The following is a 15,307-nucleotide window of genomic DNA, read 5'->3' on the forward strand; positions in this document are numbered from 1 at the left end:
CCTCGGAAGGGCATTCATCTCACTTCCTCTGCCTTGTCTGTTCAAATCCTTCGAGCACGGTTTGTGCAACTTCCCTGGCGTCCGAGTTCTGAGCAGCCTCAATCACCCTCTGACCAACATCCTTGGAGTCTTCGTTGGAACTGGGATTGGTTGATCCGGCGGCATTGTTTCTGGACTGACTCTGATTCACCTTGCCATAGACTGCCATGGCACTGGCAATCATCCCGGCCATATCACCGACATTGCCAGGAACAACCACGGCAGTTCCCTCCTTCGCCAACTTTCCAAAAGCGTCGACGTACTTCTCTGCCACGCTCAGGCTGACGGCGTTCTGGGCGCTGTCTTCACCTTGTCTAATGGCATTGGCGACAGCATCAATCCCGCGAGCAGTTGCCTGCGCTTTGAGGAGAATGGCCTCGGCCTCACCCGATGCCATGTTGATCTGCTCGGCCTTCAAAGCCTCAGATGCAAGAATGACAGATTGTTTACGACCTTCTGCGATATTGATAGCGCTCTGCCGTTGACCCTCTGACTCTAGAATTTCGGCTCTCTTTGATCTTTCGGCCGTCACTTGTCTGTGCATAGCTGCAACAACTCCCTCTGGTGCATGAATGTCCCTGATTTCGTATCTCAAGCACACTACGCCCCATTCCTGTGCGGCTTCGTTGATTGCTTGTGTTATGTTCTGATTCAGATTTGCTCGTTCCTTAAGGACATGATCGAGCGTGAGTTGACCAATTTCAGACCGCATCGTTGTCTGTGCTAGTTGTGAAATTGCGTATTCGGCGTCTTCCACGCCATAGCTATGGCAGTCGTTAGTAGGCGGGTTGATCTCTCTGACAAATGGTGGCTTACCTCGCTTTATATGCGTCAAATACTCTTGTATATAACACACCATCCAGTTCCAGAGTTACGTTGTCTGCAGTAATTGCACTTTGGCTGGGGATCTCGATCGCAGACTCTTTGAGAGATTGGACGTAAGCGATGCGCTGGCAGGTATGTTAGCTGAAGAATCTGGAAACACAGCAATCGGTGCATACATCTATTATCGGCACCAGGATTGCTAAGCCTGGTTGTAGTATTCGATTGAACTTTCCCATGCGCTCGACGATCCAGGCCGTCTGCTGAGGTACGAATCGGATGATGGTATTTGCGGGGAGACTTGTTTGTCGTTGAAAGTAGGACGGCGGTGACGATGAACCACCCAAGCTGAGACCAGAAGGACCGGGGAAGGGTCTCCCGGAGGTGGTTGTGAATTGTCTTCGACTCCATACTGCCATGGGCGAGCATACGACAGCGGCGGCGTCGGGACCATCTCCATAGCGAGTAGCAACCGAGAAACTATGGTAACGGCGAGGAAGCCTGCGAAGTGCTGATCTAGTCACCTCCATGTTGCCAGCTCCAGCTGCCGTCGATGTCAGTAAGGAAGGCGGACAAGAGACATAAGTTGCGCAGAGGTGATGAGTCCTCGCAGGCCAGTGAGGCGTTGGTCGTGGTGATTCTTTTCGGCGCAGGCCCGGGGACGATCAGGCTGACCAATCGCGTCATAGTCAGCGGAACATCTGGACGAACGCCGGAGAAGCCTTCCACTTAAGCCTCGTTGCTGCATATTCAAAGACAGACAACTACTGCAATCGCTCCTTCATACGAATACAGGTGTTTTCAATCCTAGGATACTGTATTTGTAGATCCTGAAGGACGTTGTTAAACGAGAATCGCATATCCGCGTGTGCTTGGACCAAGGCCATTCAAGCCGCAGTGCTTACTCAATTAATATATATTTGGTCGTGGTCTGACCTTCTGATATGACTCTGTATCCGGTCTCTTCTATCTCCTCTATTGTGACTTGATCGAAATACGCTATGCCACAGTCAGATCAACAGAAAAGCCGCAAGAGATCAAGTGCGACGGCTGCATTAACAAGCGACAGCCAGGCAGACATAGAAGAGACTCGGACCCGGAAAAAGCGAAATCGCTACACACCTCATGCGTGCAATCGATGCAAGGCAGCCAAAGTGCGCTGCGATGGGAGATTGCCATGTTCATATTGTTCTACTCGAGATGCGGAAACGTGCAACTATTCAGCCGTTGCTCTACCGACCTTCCAGACCGAAGTAGATACAGTGTAAGTATATCCACAGCATGCCCCAGGTGTCCACAGCATCTGATACCCAACAGAAACAACGAGAGTCACATTGAGCAGAAGATATCTGAGGTTCTCGCGCGTCAGAATGAAAAACTTGACCTTCTGATCAAGCGAACCGAAATGTTTGATCCTGTACATGGCTTTTCGCTTGGTGGGCAAGCACACTGTGGTTCACGTTTACTCCCTTCCAAGAGATCCCTGCCATTATTCCAGAGTGCCACAAGTGCTTTCTGTTGCATCAACATCATCGGCGGTCCCATCAATACGCATCATTCCAACAGCCACGACAACGCGGCATATCTTTCATCGGTTCCGTTAGTCCCGAGATCCTCCTTCTCCATCATTCGAGGACGAATCGTGGAGGGTGAGACCAGTGATCTCGATAGCAGAGATGACGCTTCAGATGCTCCCAACCCTCTGTTGCAAGCCGATGATCATATTCACTACTCAAACTTCGCTAGCTTCCATCCGCTTGACGAACTGGAAGACAGCCAGATGTCTCAAATGCTGAACGAATTCGAAGCCATGATTGCTTGTACGTATCCCATCCACGACATAGCAGATCTCAAACAGAAGATGGGCAATTATTTGCGATCCCGACAATCGTCCCCAACGAAAGGCCTGGCAGACGCAGATGTCACTATGCTTGAGGAGAACGACATAACGATGCTCAAACTGGTCATGGCTATATGTCTACTAGGGCAAGGTCATGAGCACAAGGATCTGGCATCGAGACTGTTTCAAAGCACACAAGCGGATGTGCAAGCAAAAGTCTGGGATGCCATGGTAGACTTGAAAGATCTCGGTTTATTGATACTGGTTGTCTGTCTTCAGTCAACCCACCATTGTCATTGCTCTCAACGCTAACTTCTTATGTTCCAGGTCTTCTACCATCTGCACCGAGGCTCGTGGCGTCTGGGTTGGAGATTTCTAGGCAATATCAGTCGAGTCGTCTACGAGCTTGGTTTGAATCGAGAAATCGTACTCGCTCGGCTATTTCCTGAATGGGAAAATCGAAGAAGGGCCCTCAACACCGTGTGGACGGTATACGTGCTCGAACAACATCTCACTTATGCTCTGGGCCACCCCAATGTCATGCAGGGACTACATATAGAATCCAGCTTCCCGCGACCGGTACGTCCTTGCTCGAGATATCACAGTAATCAAAACAAGGTTAATTTCTTCACAGATCAACGCTCCTTTCTTGAGTGCTATGATAGAATATAGTCAGATAGGGAGGGAAGCCTGCTCCGCTCTCCTGAATGACACGGCTGTCGTGGGAGGGAACTGCAACATCTGGCAAAGCAGCTACACGTCCTTTCAGTATCGGATCGAACGATGGGCCCTGGAGACAATGACCAAAATTCAGGATCCTTTGGCCTACAACACAACGGACCCGAGCCGCAGGTACATGGCAACTCTGATTCGACTACGAGCAAACCTCATACGCATCCTGGTTGCCCGAGTGTTCATTTGCACCGAGCTCCGCATGTCGGCGCCGTCGGAAATTTGGTCACGGTCAGTTCATACGGCTGCCGACACTGTCCAGGTCTTGTCTGGACTTGATAGGTCCAGCAAAGAATATCGATTCCATCGACCTCAGCTCAACCACTTCCTTATCTCAGCCTTAGACCTGCTCCTTTTTGTGTGCTCGTCTGCGCACTCTGATTATGAGAAATCCCCAGAAATATCTATATCCTCGGACACCAGTACGACTGCTCGACAAGCAGCGATGGTAGCCCTGAATGTCCTACGCGACTTGGCCGAAGTCTGCGACCACTCTAAAAGTTTGTGGGAGAAGACAAAGGCGATCGCCTCCCGGATCAACTTGACGAGTTGGCTTTTTGAACATGGATCAATCATCAGAAATGGTCAACAACATCTCCAGACGGAACCTCAGTCAGCCCCCGGTGGCTTGAGAGACGATTCACTGTTTACTTCAGAGTTAGAAGACCCATCGCGGCAGAATACAGTCGATCAACCATCTTCGGCGGTGGATGACTTCACATCTATATTGAATGACTTGACGTCGGAAGCCGCCTTTGATTCCCTTCAAACTTCTTTTAATATACCTGGTGATTTCTGGGCTGGGTCAGGTTGAGACAGATATTCGGCATCAATGTATAATCTCAGGACACCAGACCCTGACCGTAAAGTTGACATGCGAAGAAGAAAGCTGCGAAGTGATCTTATCAGGAATTCAATGTCCTTTCATCATTCTGTACATATTTCGTGCTGACTGGAGAAAAACTCAAGCAGGATATGCCTGCTCACTTCCTGCCACATAAAACGCCGCTTGCCACGAAAAATGAAAAGGCCGATCGCAAAGTTGTTTTCTAATTTACTTCCGGTACCACAGTCTCGTGATCCGGGTGTGTCTCACTGCAGCATCGTTAGTTGACCATACTCTTTGTCTTTGGTTCTGGTTGTAGAGGAAAAACTCCAAACTTACTCTTCTTTTGCAACTGGAAAATGCCATACATCAACGCCTCACTGGTGGGCGGGCATCCAGGAACATAGATATCCACGGGAACAATCCTGTCGCACCCTCTGACGACGGAGTAACTGTAATGATAATATCCACCACCGTTTGCACAGCTGCCCATACTGACCACCCATCTCGGATCGGGCATCTGATCGTAGACTTGTCGCAGGGCGGGGGCCATCTTGTTTGTCAGCGTACCGGCGACGATCATGACATCGCTCTGTCGAGGCGAGGCACGGAAGATGATGCCCAGTCTGTCCTGGTCGTATCTCGGTGTTGAAAGATGCATCATTTCGACGGCGCAGCAGGCCAAGCCGAAGGTCATCGGCCACAGCGAGCCTTGTCGGGCCCAATTTGCAATCTGGTCCAGCGTCGTCAAGGCATACTGCATCGCGCCTTCTTTCTTTTCCTGAGACGGAAGAGGGACTTCGCGACGCACGCCACCGGTCACCGGGAGCCGCGAGGGATCATTTGTGCCGGGCGTGGTGGGAGCGAGCGACGTGGCGGATTTCTTGGACGACGATGAAATGCTCGCCGCGCGGACGACGGAGAAAGGAACGGTGCTCGTAGCTACAAATGGAAGTTTGTCAGTGGACCGTGGTTGGCCGTCGGAAGCTCTGAAAATTGTCTGCTGCGCACCTCGCAATGCTCGAGGAGCCACGCTTCTCGAAAGGGACATCATCTTGCCCGAAGATGATCAGAGGGGAGAGCGAGGATGGGGAAGAAAATAAAAGGCGAGATGCCACGAGGGAGGCGTCGACGACAGAACCAACAGTTGAGTGGGAGGAGGCGATATAGCAAGCAAAGCAACACACTACGGAGAATGAGTCTGTCTGTCTATGATGTGCACTTGTACCGAAGCCCACCAAATCCATATTCCGAGCTCCCTGATTGGGTGGGTGGGAACGGCACAACCTTTCTCCCAAACGCCGACTGCGCTGCACTCGCTGAGTACGGATAATACGTGAGGAAACTCGTACAGTATGTACTTGAAATACGTACGTCTCCAGAGGCACCAACACACAACCTGTTCTCACCTCACTTTACGTTCCAACGGGGCTCATCAGGCTTCGAGTGCTTGAGGCTGCTCATGGCACTCAACTCGAGTCCTGGCATCGCGTGCATCGGCATCATTGGCAAACATGTGAATCCCTCCTACCCTACCCTACCCTACCAGACATCTCTCTACCTACCACTGCCTAGGTGTGCTCAACGGTGCTAATCCAAGGCAGGACAACCCTCTACACATCTCCCTGTTTCCACCGCACGAGCACGAAGACCTGGACATGCAGTTCCTGCTGAACTCCTGCCTCGACGTCTTTGACATCCGATCCAAAACCAAGACTCTCGATCAGGACGTGGGGCTTCTTCAGGCCATCGACGAGCGTCTCGCCGCGTACGGTTGGCTGACGAACACTGGCATCAAGTTCATTATTGTGGTTGACATGACGGGTCGGCCTCCGGCCGCAGACGAAGATAAAAGGCGGTTCCCACCTGTCGTGGGCATCCGAGACACCGATCTGAAGCCTGCTTTCCGAGCCGTGCAGACGGCGTACATTCAGCTCATGCTCAACCCCTTCTATGCGCCCGACGATCGGACTCCCTTGCAGATTGCCAATTACGGAGGGAAGAGTCCTGAAATCACGAGCAAGAAGTTCATCAACGAATTGCAAAGAATAGGAAATGCTTGGGCACCGGGAGTCACAAGCATATGAATTCATGATGCTTGGATCATATGATATTATGTTACCTGCGAGGAGCCCCAGTTCCATCTCAGTCATAATCGCAAGGAAGCCTTGCCCATTGCAGCCTGAAGGCATGACAGAGCTTTGGTAGACGGGGGACTAAGGAAACTGATCATGGTTTGAGAAGGCCACTCGCACCTTCATCCAGCTTGGCAGCAACGTCACCAACTTCAGCAGCCGTGGTAGCGGCTTCTGCCTCCTCGGGAGTCGGTGTCTTTATCAGAGGAACCTCATCCATCTTCGTGTCGGGGTCCGCCAACTTGGTCGCCGCCTCGGTCGCAGTGCCATCTTCAGCAGGTGGAGCAGCCACAGTGGCCGGGGCACCGGTTTCACTCTTACCCTCAGTTTTGATATAGTCTAGGACGACTTCGAGGGTTTTGGCGGGGCCAGCTTGTGCCCAAACCCGGACGACACCCTGCTTGTCAATAACCACGACGCCTCGAGTGGTGGATTTGCCGGGACCTGGCTTCTTCATGCCAATTGCGGAGGTCAAAGTTGCATTTGGATCACACTGGAGGTCACAGCAGCTTGATTAGCGCCGTGAGATAATTGGTGTCAGGACAAGAACAACAAGACTCACGAGAAGCGGGTATTGCAACTTCTGCTTCGTCACAAACGTGGTGTTGGCCTTGGGACTATCTGTGCTAAGTCCATATATCGACAGCGAGGCGCCAGTAATGGGAGCGTAGTTGTCCCTGAAAAGACAAGCCTGCGTGGTGCCTGAAACGGAGATATATCAGTTTTCAAGCTATTAAATAAAGCACGGGGAGGTTATGAAGGGCTGATAGACAGAAAGTAAACAAGATGAAATGAACCCCAAGAGTAGAGAACTGCAGTGTCCTTGTCTCTCGACAATCGCTACTCGTATCTTGTCAGGTGAGGTTAAGGTGAACCACCCCGTTCTGCTTACCATGCCATGCGGAGGCCAAAACAAACACAATACAACAAAACAAAACGAGAGGAGAGGAGTGGAGTGGAAGTGAAGGTTGAAGCTTACATCCTGGAGTGCTGGCTCTGGGGTAGGTGAAGATCACGACGCCCGCGCCACTCTTGTCAAGCAGTTCCTTTAACGTGGTGTCGGCGCCGTCGTTGGTCTGGATGGTCCCTCCGAACCCGTCGAGGTTCAACGTCTCTCCGACCGAGATCTTGCCGGCGTTGGGTTTATGACCACCCGTGCCGTTGACGACGTCGCCGTTGGACTTGGTGGTGGTGGTGGCGGCGACATCAGTAACAGGAGCGGCCTTCTTGCCCGTCACGGCAGCTTTGGCTTTGTCCGCGAGTTTCTTCGCCGCGGCGCCTGCTCCGCTGCCTCTTTTTGCCGCCGGAGCAGGGGTCGCGGGCTCCTTTGGAGGAGGACGTTTGCGAAGTTCGACTGGCATTTTTTGGGGGGGGGGGTTTGGGTTTTGTCTTTTGGTGGGTTTTGTCAGGTTTGGCCCTATTCCGTCGCTTTGTATCGGTTCAATCAGAGTGATTCTTCCAGTGGGTCGATTGGGTGTACAGTACGTGCAAGGTACCCGGGTAGATAAACAGGTAGATATAAAGCACAGGCTCACTGACTACCTAGGTACTCCGTCCGTACACGTAGGTAGGTAGGTAGGCAGGTAAGTAAGGTAAGTAGTGACTATCTTTTGGTCCCCCCAGAGCGATTTGTTAGTTTACTGACATAAACAACACACCGAGTGGTACAACACCGGTCTGAATGCAATCATTGACGAAACAATACATGATTATTATAAAGAAAAAAACGACAGATACAAAACAAGGTACGAGCAATGTACAAAGCAAGGTAGAAATCAACCAGTTCGCTTGTGTCTTCACATTTCTCCTTTCTCGACCGCCGCTCGCTGAGGGAGTCTGATGGAGCTGAAACAGACGGTGAAGGGAGGGAAGTGGGAAAAAGGAAAGGGACGAACTTACCCTGACCCCCGTGTCGTTCCAGCCAGCTACAGTACCTGAGGTACGTACTGTAGTCTTCTTGTATGACAAGATCACAACAAACTGACGACACACAACGGCGGCTGCTCACTTGTTGCGTGATCACTCCTCGAGCTCGGCAACCTCCGCAGCTTACGTATGAACGGGTATCTCAAGGTGAGGTAAGGGGAAGGTAGAAAGTACCTGAGGCGGGTAGGGTAGCGTACGTAGGTAAGGTAGGTAGGTCCAGGTAGGGTGAAGGTTGGTAGGTAGTTCAGCTTTCTGGAGGTTTCCCCCCTTCTAAAACTCTCTCGCAACGACGTACGTTAGCAATCCACGCCGTTTTGTGTCACGAAATGCCAGGCCAGGCCCAGGTACGGAGTACGAGTACGAGGACAGGACAGGACCGGACAGGTACGTGGGTAATTAGTAGGTAAACTCGTAGGCAAAAGGGAAGTCGAGTTATTTAGTCAGCCACCTGTTCTCGAAGTGGATGGAACTGGGAACCGGATCCTCCTCCGAGAGCCGAACCGGCGAGAACAAAACCCCAGGGCAACGTAGGGAAATCGGTATCGGCAACTTACATCCACTGCACTGTTTCGCTGCACTGCTGAGATCCAGATGGTTTCCACCTTGTAAAGCTTCCCACTTCAATGCGCGAAAATCAGAAGGAGAAAAAGGGTCGGTGTACAAGAACGAGAGAGTAAAGACGGGGGAACCGGGTCTGAAGCTCGAAAGTGAGACATCAAACACGGGGCCACAAATGGCTGCATGCACGGCACGAGCGCCGGTGAACTAGTTCTAGAGGTCAGGGAGATACCTATAGTACGGTGGCCTACAGGGAGCTTCCATTACATATCTCTACTGAAATAACATCAGGTGTGTCTATGCATGTCTACCGACACGGATCAGGTACTCTGTAGTCCGTACTTTGCTCTCATCGCATCAACAAGACACATGCTGTCTAATGCTTCAATTCGAGACGAGCATCTACAAACTACTGTCCCGCTTTATGCAAAACACATCAGTGGCGTAGTTCAACCACCCCGCGTCCAGACTTTCTCGTCGAGGTCTCAAGCTAAAACAGGAATTTTGTAGCACATTGTTTTCATTCTGGACGAGAGCTACTGAGCCGAAGCTCCCTTGCCTGTCACTAATTATGTAGCTTGCCAAAGCACTCGAGTTAACTGGTCATGAAACTTCCCCAGAAGCTGCCCCTAACAAGTCCATCGCCATGTCCCATTGGGCTCCTCTGCCTGCTGTCCTTGACGACTGTGCTGCGAGACGCAATTTCACCCTCGCAGAGTAGCGTCACGTTGGTGTCAAGCCAGAGGACATCACTTCTTCCCTCTTCCCACTGCCTCTGTTGATGAACCAGAACTCTTTTTTTTGGTTTGCATGGGTGGAAGCCAAAAAACGCAAAACAAGGAAAACGTGCTGAGATGATTAGGATTGGTCGATGGTGATTTCGCAAAACAAAAGCTCAAGAGCCTTAACTCGGCCTTGAGGGGTGGCAGATTGACCCTGTCAAGAGTCATATTTCCTGCCTTGTTGATCAGCACAGGTGGTGCTGTGTGGTCGTATGTCGCTGAAACTTCGTTGATGTCTGATATCGCATGCGAAAGAATCTACTCATGAAGCATTCGATGGGATGCCATAAGTCATAGATTGTCGTTGACGTTGGTTGCATGTCGTCTTGGAGCAGAGTGGCCATCAAGATAAGAAAGTCCGCGTGTCACATACACTCGTTACGGATTTGCCATGTGCTAGAGCAAACCCCGAGCCGGATCCGACATACCCAATTGTTGCTGTTGTTTAAAGACTCTGCAAAGTCTTCAGAAGAGAGGAGAGAGGTTCAGTGTGAACAACACCAAGCCGTCATTCCGTTTCAACGATAATCGCCGTTGCCAGTGGTTATCCTTGTGCCAGAACGAAGCCTAACGTCGAAGACTAGAGCATTAGTCAGATGCTATTGTAAACCTCCACGCGACCGAAGCAAAACGCAGAGGGAGATCCCTTACACGGAACCATAAGGTATTCAGTACTCACATCCTGTCACTTCCTCCTTGGTCGTTGCCGCTGGTACCGCGCTCGATGACCTTGCGGCGGGAGCTGGAAATCGCTGCTGGCTTGCCTTGGGTCGAAGTGTGTTGCGGAGTCGGGACACCGGTAGCAGCTGCGGTTCCGGTGTGTCGGCGGGGCTTCTCCTCTTCCTCCTGGGCTGGTTGGTTTCCGGCGGCCTGAGCAATGGCCTGGGCATTCTTCTGGTACTTGTACACGGTCCAGTCAAAGACGTAATCGTATTGGAAGGATTCTCGAACAAAGAGATCACGGAAGATCTTTCGGAGGTAGGAATAGTCGGGCTTGTCGTCGAAGCGGAGTGAACGAGTGTAGTTGAGGTAGATAGCGAACTCGTTGGGGAAGCCTCGGCAAAGAACCTCAGTGGGAGTGGTCATCTTCTTCTCCATGATACGGTCATACTTCTGCTTCTTCGTGGCGGCTTTGAGGCCTTGCCATGGAAGAGAGCCACGGCAGAAGTAGAGCATGACATAGCCTAGGGACTCCATATCATCACGACGAGACTGTTCGACACCCAAGTGAGTGTTAATCGAGGCATAACGAGCCGTACCAGTCAAGTTCTTGTTCTCACGGTACGGGATATGGAAATGGGTCTTGGGGTCGCGGTATTTTTTAGCCAGACCGAAGTCAATAACGTTGACCTGGTTTCCACGCTTCCCAATTCCCATCAAGAAGTTGTCGGGCTTGATGTCACGATGAATGAAAGACTTGGCGTGGATGTACTCGATTCGAGAGATGAGTTGATCGGCCAGTAAGAGGACTGTCTTGAGAGAGAACTTGCGGTTGCAGAAGTTGAAAAGATCCTCCAAACTAGGTCCGAGCAGGTCGAGAACCATGGCATTGTAGTCACATTCGGTACCGAACCAGCGGACGAATGGGATTCCAACACCACCAGCGAGAGATTTGTAGACGCGGGCTTCGTATTCGAGTTGTGGGTGTTTGGCCTTGACGGACTCGAGCTTGATGGCAATCTCTTCGCCCGAGATGATGTTTGTTCCCAGGTAGATGTCGCCGAAACTACCACTACCGATCTTTCGTCCAATGCGGTACTTGTTACCGACACGCAAATCCTATCACCGGGGGTATCAGTGGATGTTTCCTATCTTTGCTTTCGCACAAGGGCTTAGACAAAAACCAGCTCTTAGTCACGTACCATTGTCGTCATTTTGAATAGCGTAGAGCAGCAGATGGGCTGCAAAACCTGTCCGAGGGTTTATGAACGTAAAGGAGGGAGTCTTGGGATAGATTCGAGTGTTTGGAGGCTTTTCGTCGTGTGCGGAGCAGATGATTTCGTCGATCTCAGCCTGTTATCATTGGATTTAAGATTAGCCACCCAGGTCTTCAATGGCGGAGAACAGGGACGTGAAGAGCGAAGCGGCAGTCAATGTTGGGTCATGAGCCCGTTGAAGATCGGTGAAGGTGAGAAGGACGGAAGATGGAAGACGGAAATGGGAGATCGTGAGGTGCAGGGAAGGATGAGGTTGAGGCCGAACCGGTGTGGGCTGGGCAAACGCCGCGTGATATTGGGCAGCGTGGCAGCAAGATGACTAACCTGGTGCAGGAAGAGGTCAAACGGATGGGATATCGTTGGCCTGATGACAAGTGAGTCGTCTACTCACGAGTCTTGCCAGCTGGTCAACGAGACCGAGAGAGGTGTCGACAAAATAACAGATGGGGGAGGGATGGAAGGGAGAGAGTGAGGGAGAGGAAGGGATAAGGCGAGGAAGGTCAGGTTTCAAAGGTCACGAAGGAGGAGCGAGGAAGAGGAGAAAGGGCACGCAGCGAGGTCGCAGCACCGGTGCAGGATTAGCGCGTGTTCCAGGTGGTGAATCGGGGCCCAGTGAAGAGCCTGGCCTGGTCCAGTGGTCATTCTCCGGGTGCCACTTTCACCCTCACTGATCAGTCTCGTTGCCATTGAATCACACGCATTCAGTGACGAAGTGGCTCATCTTGGCTGCCGTCGGAAGGCCCCATTGCTAGTGTTTGCCTCTTCCGTCGCCTGTGCGAACCACCTGGGGGTGGCCCGGAATAGGCACTTTCACCCCTGGATTACCCTGAAACCACCTATCTTAGGCACCCAACTCACGCCCACCGGCCTTTTCCGGGCATGCTATAGGCCTGTCTGCCACCTAAATCGCCATTGTTCTCAGGCAAGGCGCGCTTGACTCAGTACCTGTACGAGTAACCTCCTGAGCGTCGGCGTCCTTCGTACACGGCTCCCTTCACGGTCCTCGACCAAAGCGAGGGGACGCCTTACTGCAACTCTTATCCGTCGATTCCGCTTCATTCGTTGGGCAGCATTTCTTCTTTCCCTTTGTCTCAAATGCCGCATTTTCTGGTCTTTCAATTGGCCTCGTCGTGGTGACTTCAGCTGCCACTCGAGCAAATGACCTGGGAACAACAGCCTGTGAGATTCCAACGCAAACATTTCCATCCGTGGAAGAAATCAGGAGACTCGCTTCGCGTGCTGATCGTTATCTTCCTCAAACCACAATTGATTGACAAGCGGCTCGCTATGCGTGTCAACTTGTCAAGTAATCCATTTCTCAGTCCCGCGGGCCAATGAATGCCCAAAAAGGCCATTAAGATACCAGTCTTCCAGGCCCAGCTGACGCTGATCTCTCAATGATCAACGCCAGGGTCAATGGTCCAGAGCAGGCCACGAAGTACTAGAACGGATATCGAAGACGGCTATCGGTACACCGGACACCGCACGAAGCACCTTCTGTCCTCCTGCCGAGCTTCCAGACCGTCGAGCGCAATAAATCCTCCGTAGGGTTGCTCGGAACCACCATCGAGACAGATGATGCAAGGACCAACAATCTTCCTCGTATTCCTGCAGGACGAGTGACCTTGGAAATCTACCCGGAACGATGAACGGACGTCATGTCTCGTATCGCCATTTAGCTGTTCACTTTTCTGGGAAGATTCACCGTGTTGTTCGCCTGTGGTTGGAGACACCCAGTTACCCCCCCGCAAAAATGCTTTCTTTTATCAAGCCACCAACTGTGACACTGACACGATTTATTTCATCATAGACGCAGATGACGGCACCCAGGACGAGTGTATGATCATCTCCAGTGAAATCTCGTATTCAGCGACGCCGCCTCGTCAATATGCGGAAAACACTGCTTGTTTTCTTATGCAAATCAATCCAAACAAAACGACCACGCCTTGAAACATGGCTTGGCCCGAGATTGAGCCCAGCAGATCACATCTGACCTATCTTCTCTTGTCTTTCTTTCTGATCTTCTATGCCTTATTTTCTGAGCTCATCCGCAACCGGCTCCATCTCTCTGAACCACCTCTAGCAACACTAACCGGCATTATCTTCGGACCCAGGGGGTTGACGGTTCTCAATCCTTTCGAATGGGGATGGGAGGACAACATCACCCAAGAGCTTACGAGGGTTGTCACCGGTGTCCAATGCTTCGCAGTCGGCGTCCAGCTTCCAGCGGGCTATGTAAAGCGCCATTGGAGAAGCATTGGGCTACTTCTGGGTCCGAACATGATTGCTGGCTGGCTCGTTGCCACGATTGCAATCCGCTTCATCCTCAATGCTGCTTGGAACACGGCGTTCATAACCGCCGCTTGCTTGACACCTACTGATCCTGTCTTGTCCGCCAGCGTCATTGGGGAAGCTAGGTTTTCGCAAAGAGTGCCCCGGCGGATCCGTCACTTGCTTACATCAGAGTCTGGATGCAACGATGGAACCGCATTTCCCTTCTTGTATGCTGCATTGTACGCGACCGTGGCTAACTCTTCTGGCAAGGCAGTTAGGCTCTGGGTCACCAATCTACTCCTCTGGCAGTGCGGTGTTGGAATCGTTGTTGGAGTGGTCCTGGGCTTTGTGGCAAACAAGGCTCTACGCTTCAGTGAAGCGCGGGGTTTCGTGCAAGAGTCAACACTGTTCGTGTTTTACTTTCTAATGGCCATTCTATGTATTGGAGTAGGAAGCACCCTGGGTCTCGACGACTTTCTCGTGTGTTTCTCTGCCGGGACCACTTTTTGCTGGGATGGCTGGTTCTGGACTCGAACGGCCAAGATGAAGCTCCCCGACATCTTGGACTTGATGCTGAACTCCACGATGTTTGTCTACCTTGGATCGCTCATCCCGTGGCGGCTGTACCGACACAACCTGGCTGCATGGCGGATGGGTTGTTGCACGCTGGTCATCCTTATTTTCCGCAGGCTCCCAGCAATTGTTGCTCTGAGAAGATGGACTCCCGACATCCGGACATGGCATGAAGCATTATTCGTCGGTCACTTTGGCCCCATTGGAGTAGGTGCTCTGTTCCTCGCAATCGAGGCCCGGGCACGCCTTGAAACGGGGACTTCCGAGCCACTTCCTCATCCTCCCTCGAACGCACCTCACCAAGAATCCTTGGGCACAGTTTGGCCTGTTGTCTCATTCGTGGTCCTCTGTTCAATCATGGTACACGGGTTTTCTCCGTTGGTCATGAGTCTGGCCATCCACTTCTCGCGCGACCCCGAGGAGAGAGCTCCTTTGTTGGGCGCTGAGGAGGAGAGGCTGTTCGGGATGGCGTCAAACGAGGATGAGAACCCAGCAGGCCAAAGAACATTAGTAGAGGTTTCAGAAGAAGATTCAGCCGAAGCGACGTAATCAGGACCTGATAGGTATGGTGGGAAGGAAGGCATGTACGTTATTTGGTACCAGACTCAGATACCATGTCATACTAGTAGATACGATGAACAAACTCAAATGGTCGTGCCTCGGTTTCGAAGCCGAGCGGAACCACCTCCGTGCATCTTTGACGTCGGGATAAAATATATTCCCGATAGGACATGAACGACCTCCGCGAGAGTACTCTGCTGTGCCGACAACCGGAGAATGGCGACATACATCTCAACAGATTAATATTTGTCTAGAGAGCTTTTCTTGTGACGATCCGTGTCACAGTACCAGGGGCGCGGGTG

General features: G+C 51.7%; 7 protein-coding genes across 7 annotated transcripts; 3 read left to right on the forward strand and 4 right to left on the reverse strand.

The window, feature by feature from the left end:
* Positions 1 to 19: 19 nt before the first annotated feature.
* On the reverse strand, positions 20 to 1,391 carry PV08_08175 (uncharacterized protein; the record flags this gene model as incomplete). Its single annotated transcript, XM_016382501.1, has 3 exons — positions 20 to 803; positions 856 to 989; positions 1,041 to 1,391. 3 exons carry the CDS (start codon positions 1,389 to 1,391, stop codon positions 20 to 22), a joined length of 1,269 nt encoding a protein of 422 aa, XP_016233204.1.
* Positions 1,392 to 1,862: 471 nt separating this feature from the next.
* On the forward strand, positions 1,863 to 4,247 carry PV08_08176 (uncharacterized protein; the record flags this gene model as incomplete). The annotated part of the gene is made up of 4 exons (XM_016382502.1): positions 1,863 to 2,125; positions 2,179 to 2,968; positions 3,029 to 3,280; positions 3,336 to 4,247. 4 exons carry the CDS (start codon positions 1,863 to 1,865, stop codon positions 4,245 to 4,247), a joined length of 2,217 nt encoding a protein of 738 aa, XP_016233205.1.
* Positions 4,248 to 4,539: 292 nt separating this feature from the next.
* On the reverse strand, positions 4,540 to 5,310 carry PV08_08177 (NADH-ubiquinone oxidoreductase 19.3 kDa subunit, mitochondrial; the record flags this gene model as incomplete). The annotated part of the gene is made up of 1 exon (XM_016382503.1): positions 4,540 to 5,310. One exon carries the CDS (start codon positions 5,308 to 5,310, stop codon positions 4,540 to 4,542), a length of 771 nt encoding a protein of 256 aa, XP_016233206.1.
* A 411-nt stretch (positions 5,311 to 5,721) lies between these two features.
* Positions 5,722 to 6,346, forward strand: PV08_08178 (uncharacterized protein; the record flags this gene model as incomplete). Its single annotated transcript, XM_016382504.1, has 2 exons — positions 5,722 to 5,775; positions 5,864 to 6,346. 2 exons carry the CDS (start codon positions 5,722 to 5,724, stop codon positions 6,344 to 6,346), a joined length of 537 nt encoding a protein of 178 aa, XP_016233207.1.
* Positions 6,347 to 6,488: 142 nt separating this feature from the next.
* PV08_08179 (uncharacterized protein) lies at positions 6,489 to 7,755 on the reverse strand (the record flags this gene model as incomplete). Its single annotated transcript, XM_016382505.1, has 3 exons — positions 6,489 to 6,887; positions 6,957 to 7,096; positions 7,374 to 7,755. The coding sequence occupies 3 exons, from the start codon at positions 7,753 to 7,755 to the stop codon at positions 6,489 to 6,491; spliced, it is 921 nt and encodes a 306-aa protein (XP_016233208.1).
* A 2,580-nt stretch (positions 7,756 to 10,335) lies between these two features.
* On the reverse strand, positions 10,336 to 11,534 carry PV08_08180 (uncharacterized protein; the record flags this gene model as incomplete). Its single annotated transcript, XM_016382506.1, has 2 exons — positions 10,336 to 11,439; positions 11,523 to 11,534. 2 exons carry the CDS (start codon positions 11,532 to 11,534, stop codon positions 10,336 to 10,338), a joined length of 1,116 nt encoding a protein of 371 aa, XP_016233209.1.
* A 2,016-nt stretch (positions 11,535 to 13,550) lies between these two features.
* On the forward strand, positions 13,551 to 14,993 carry PV08_08181 (uncharacterized protein; the record flags this gene model as incomplete). The annotated part of the gene is made up of 1 exon (XM_016382507.1): positions 13,551 to 14,993. The coding sequence occupies one exon, from the start codon at positions 13,551 to 13,553 to the stop codon at positions 14,991 to 14,993; it is 1,443 nt and encodes a 480-aa protein (XP_016233210.1).
* Positions 14,994 to 15,307: the final 314 nt, after the last annotated feature.

Source organism: Exophiala spinifera, assembly GCF_000836115.1.
Source record: "Exophiala spinifera strain CBS 89968 unplaced genomic scaffold supercont1.6, whole genome shotgun sequence".
NCBI lineage: Eukaryota > Fungi > Ascomycota > Eurotiomycetes > Chaetothyriales > Herpotrichiellaceae > Exophiala > Exophiala spinifera.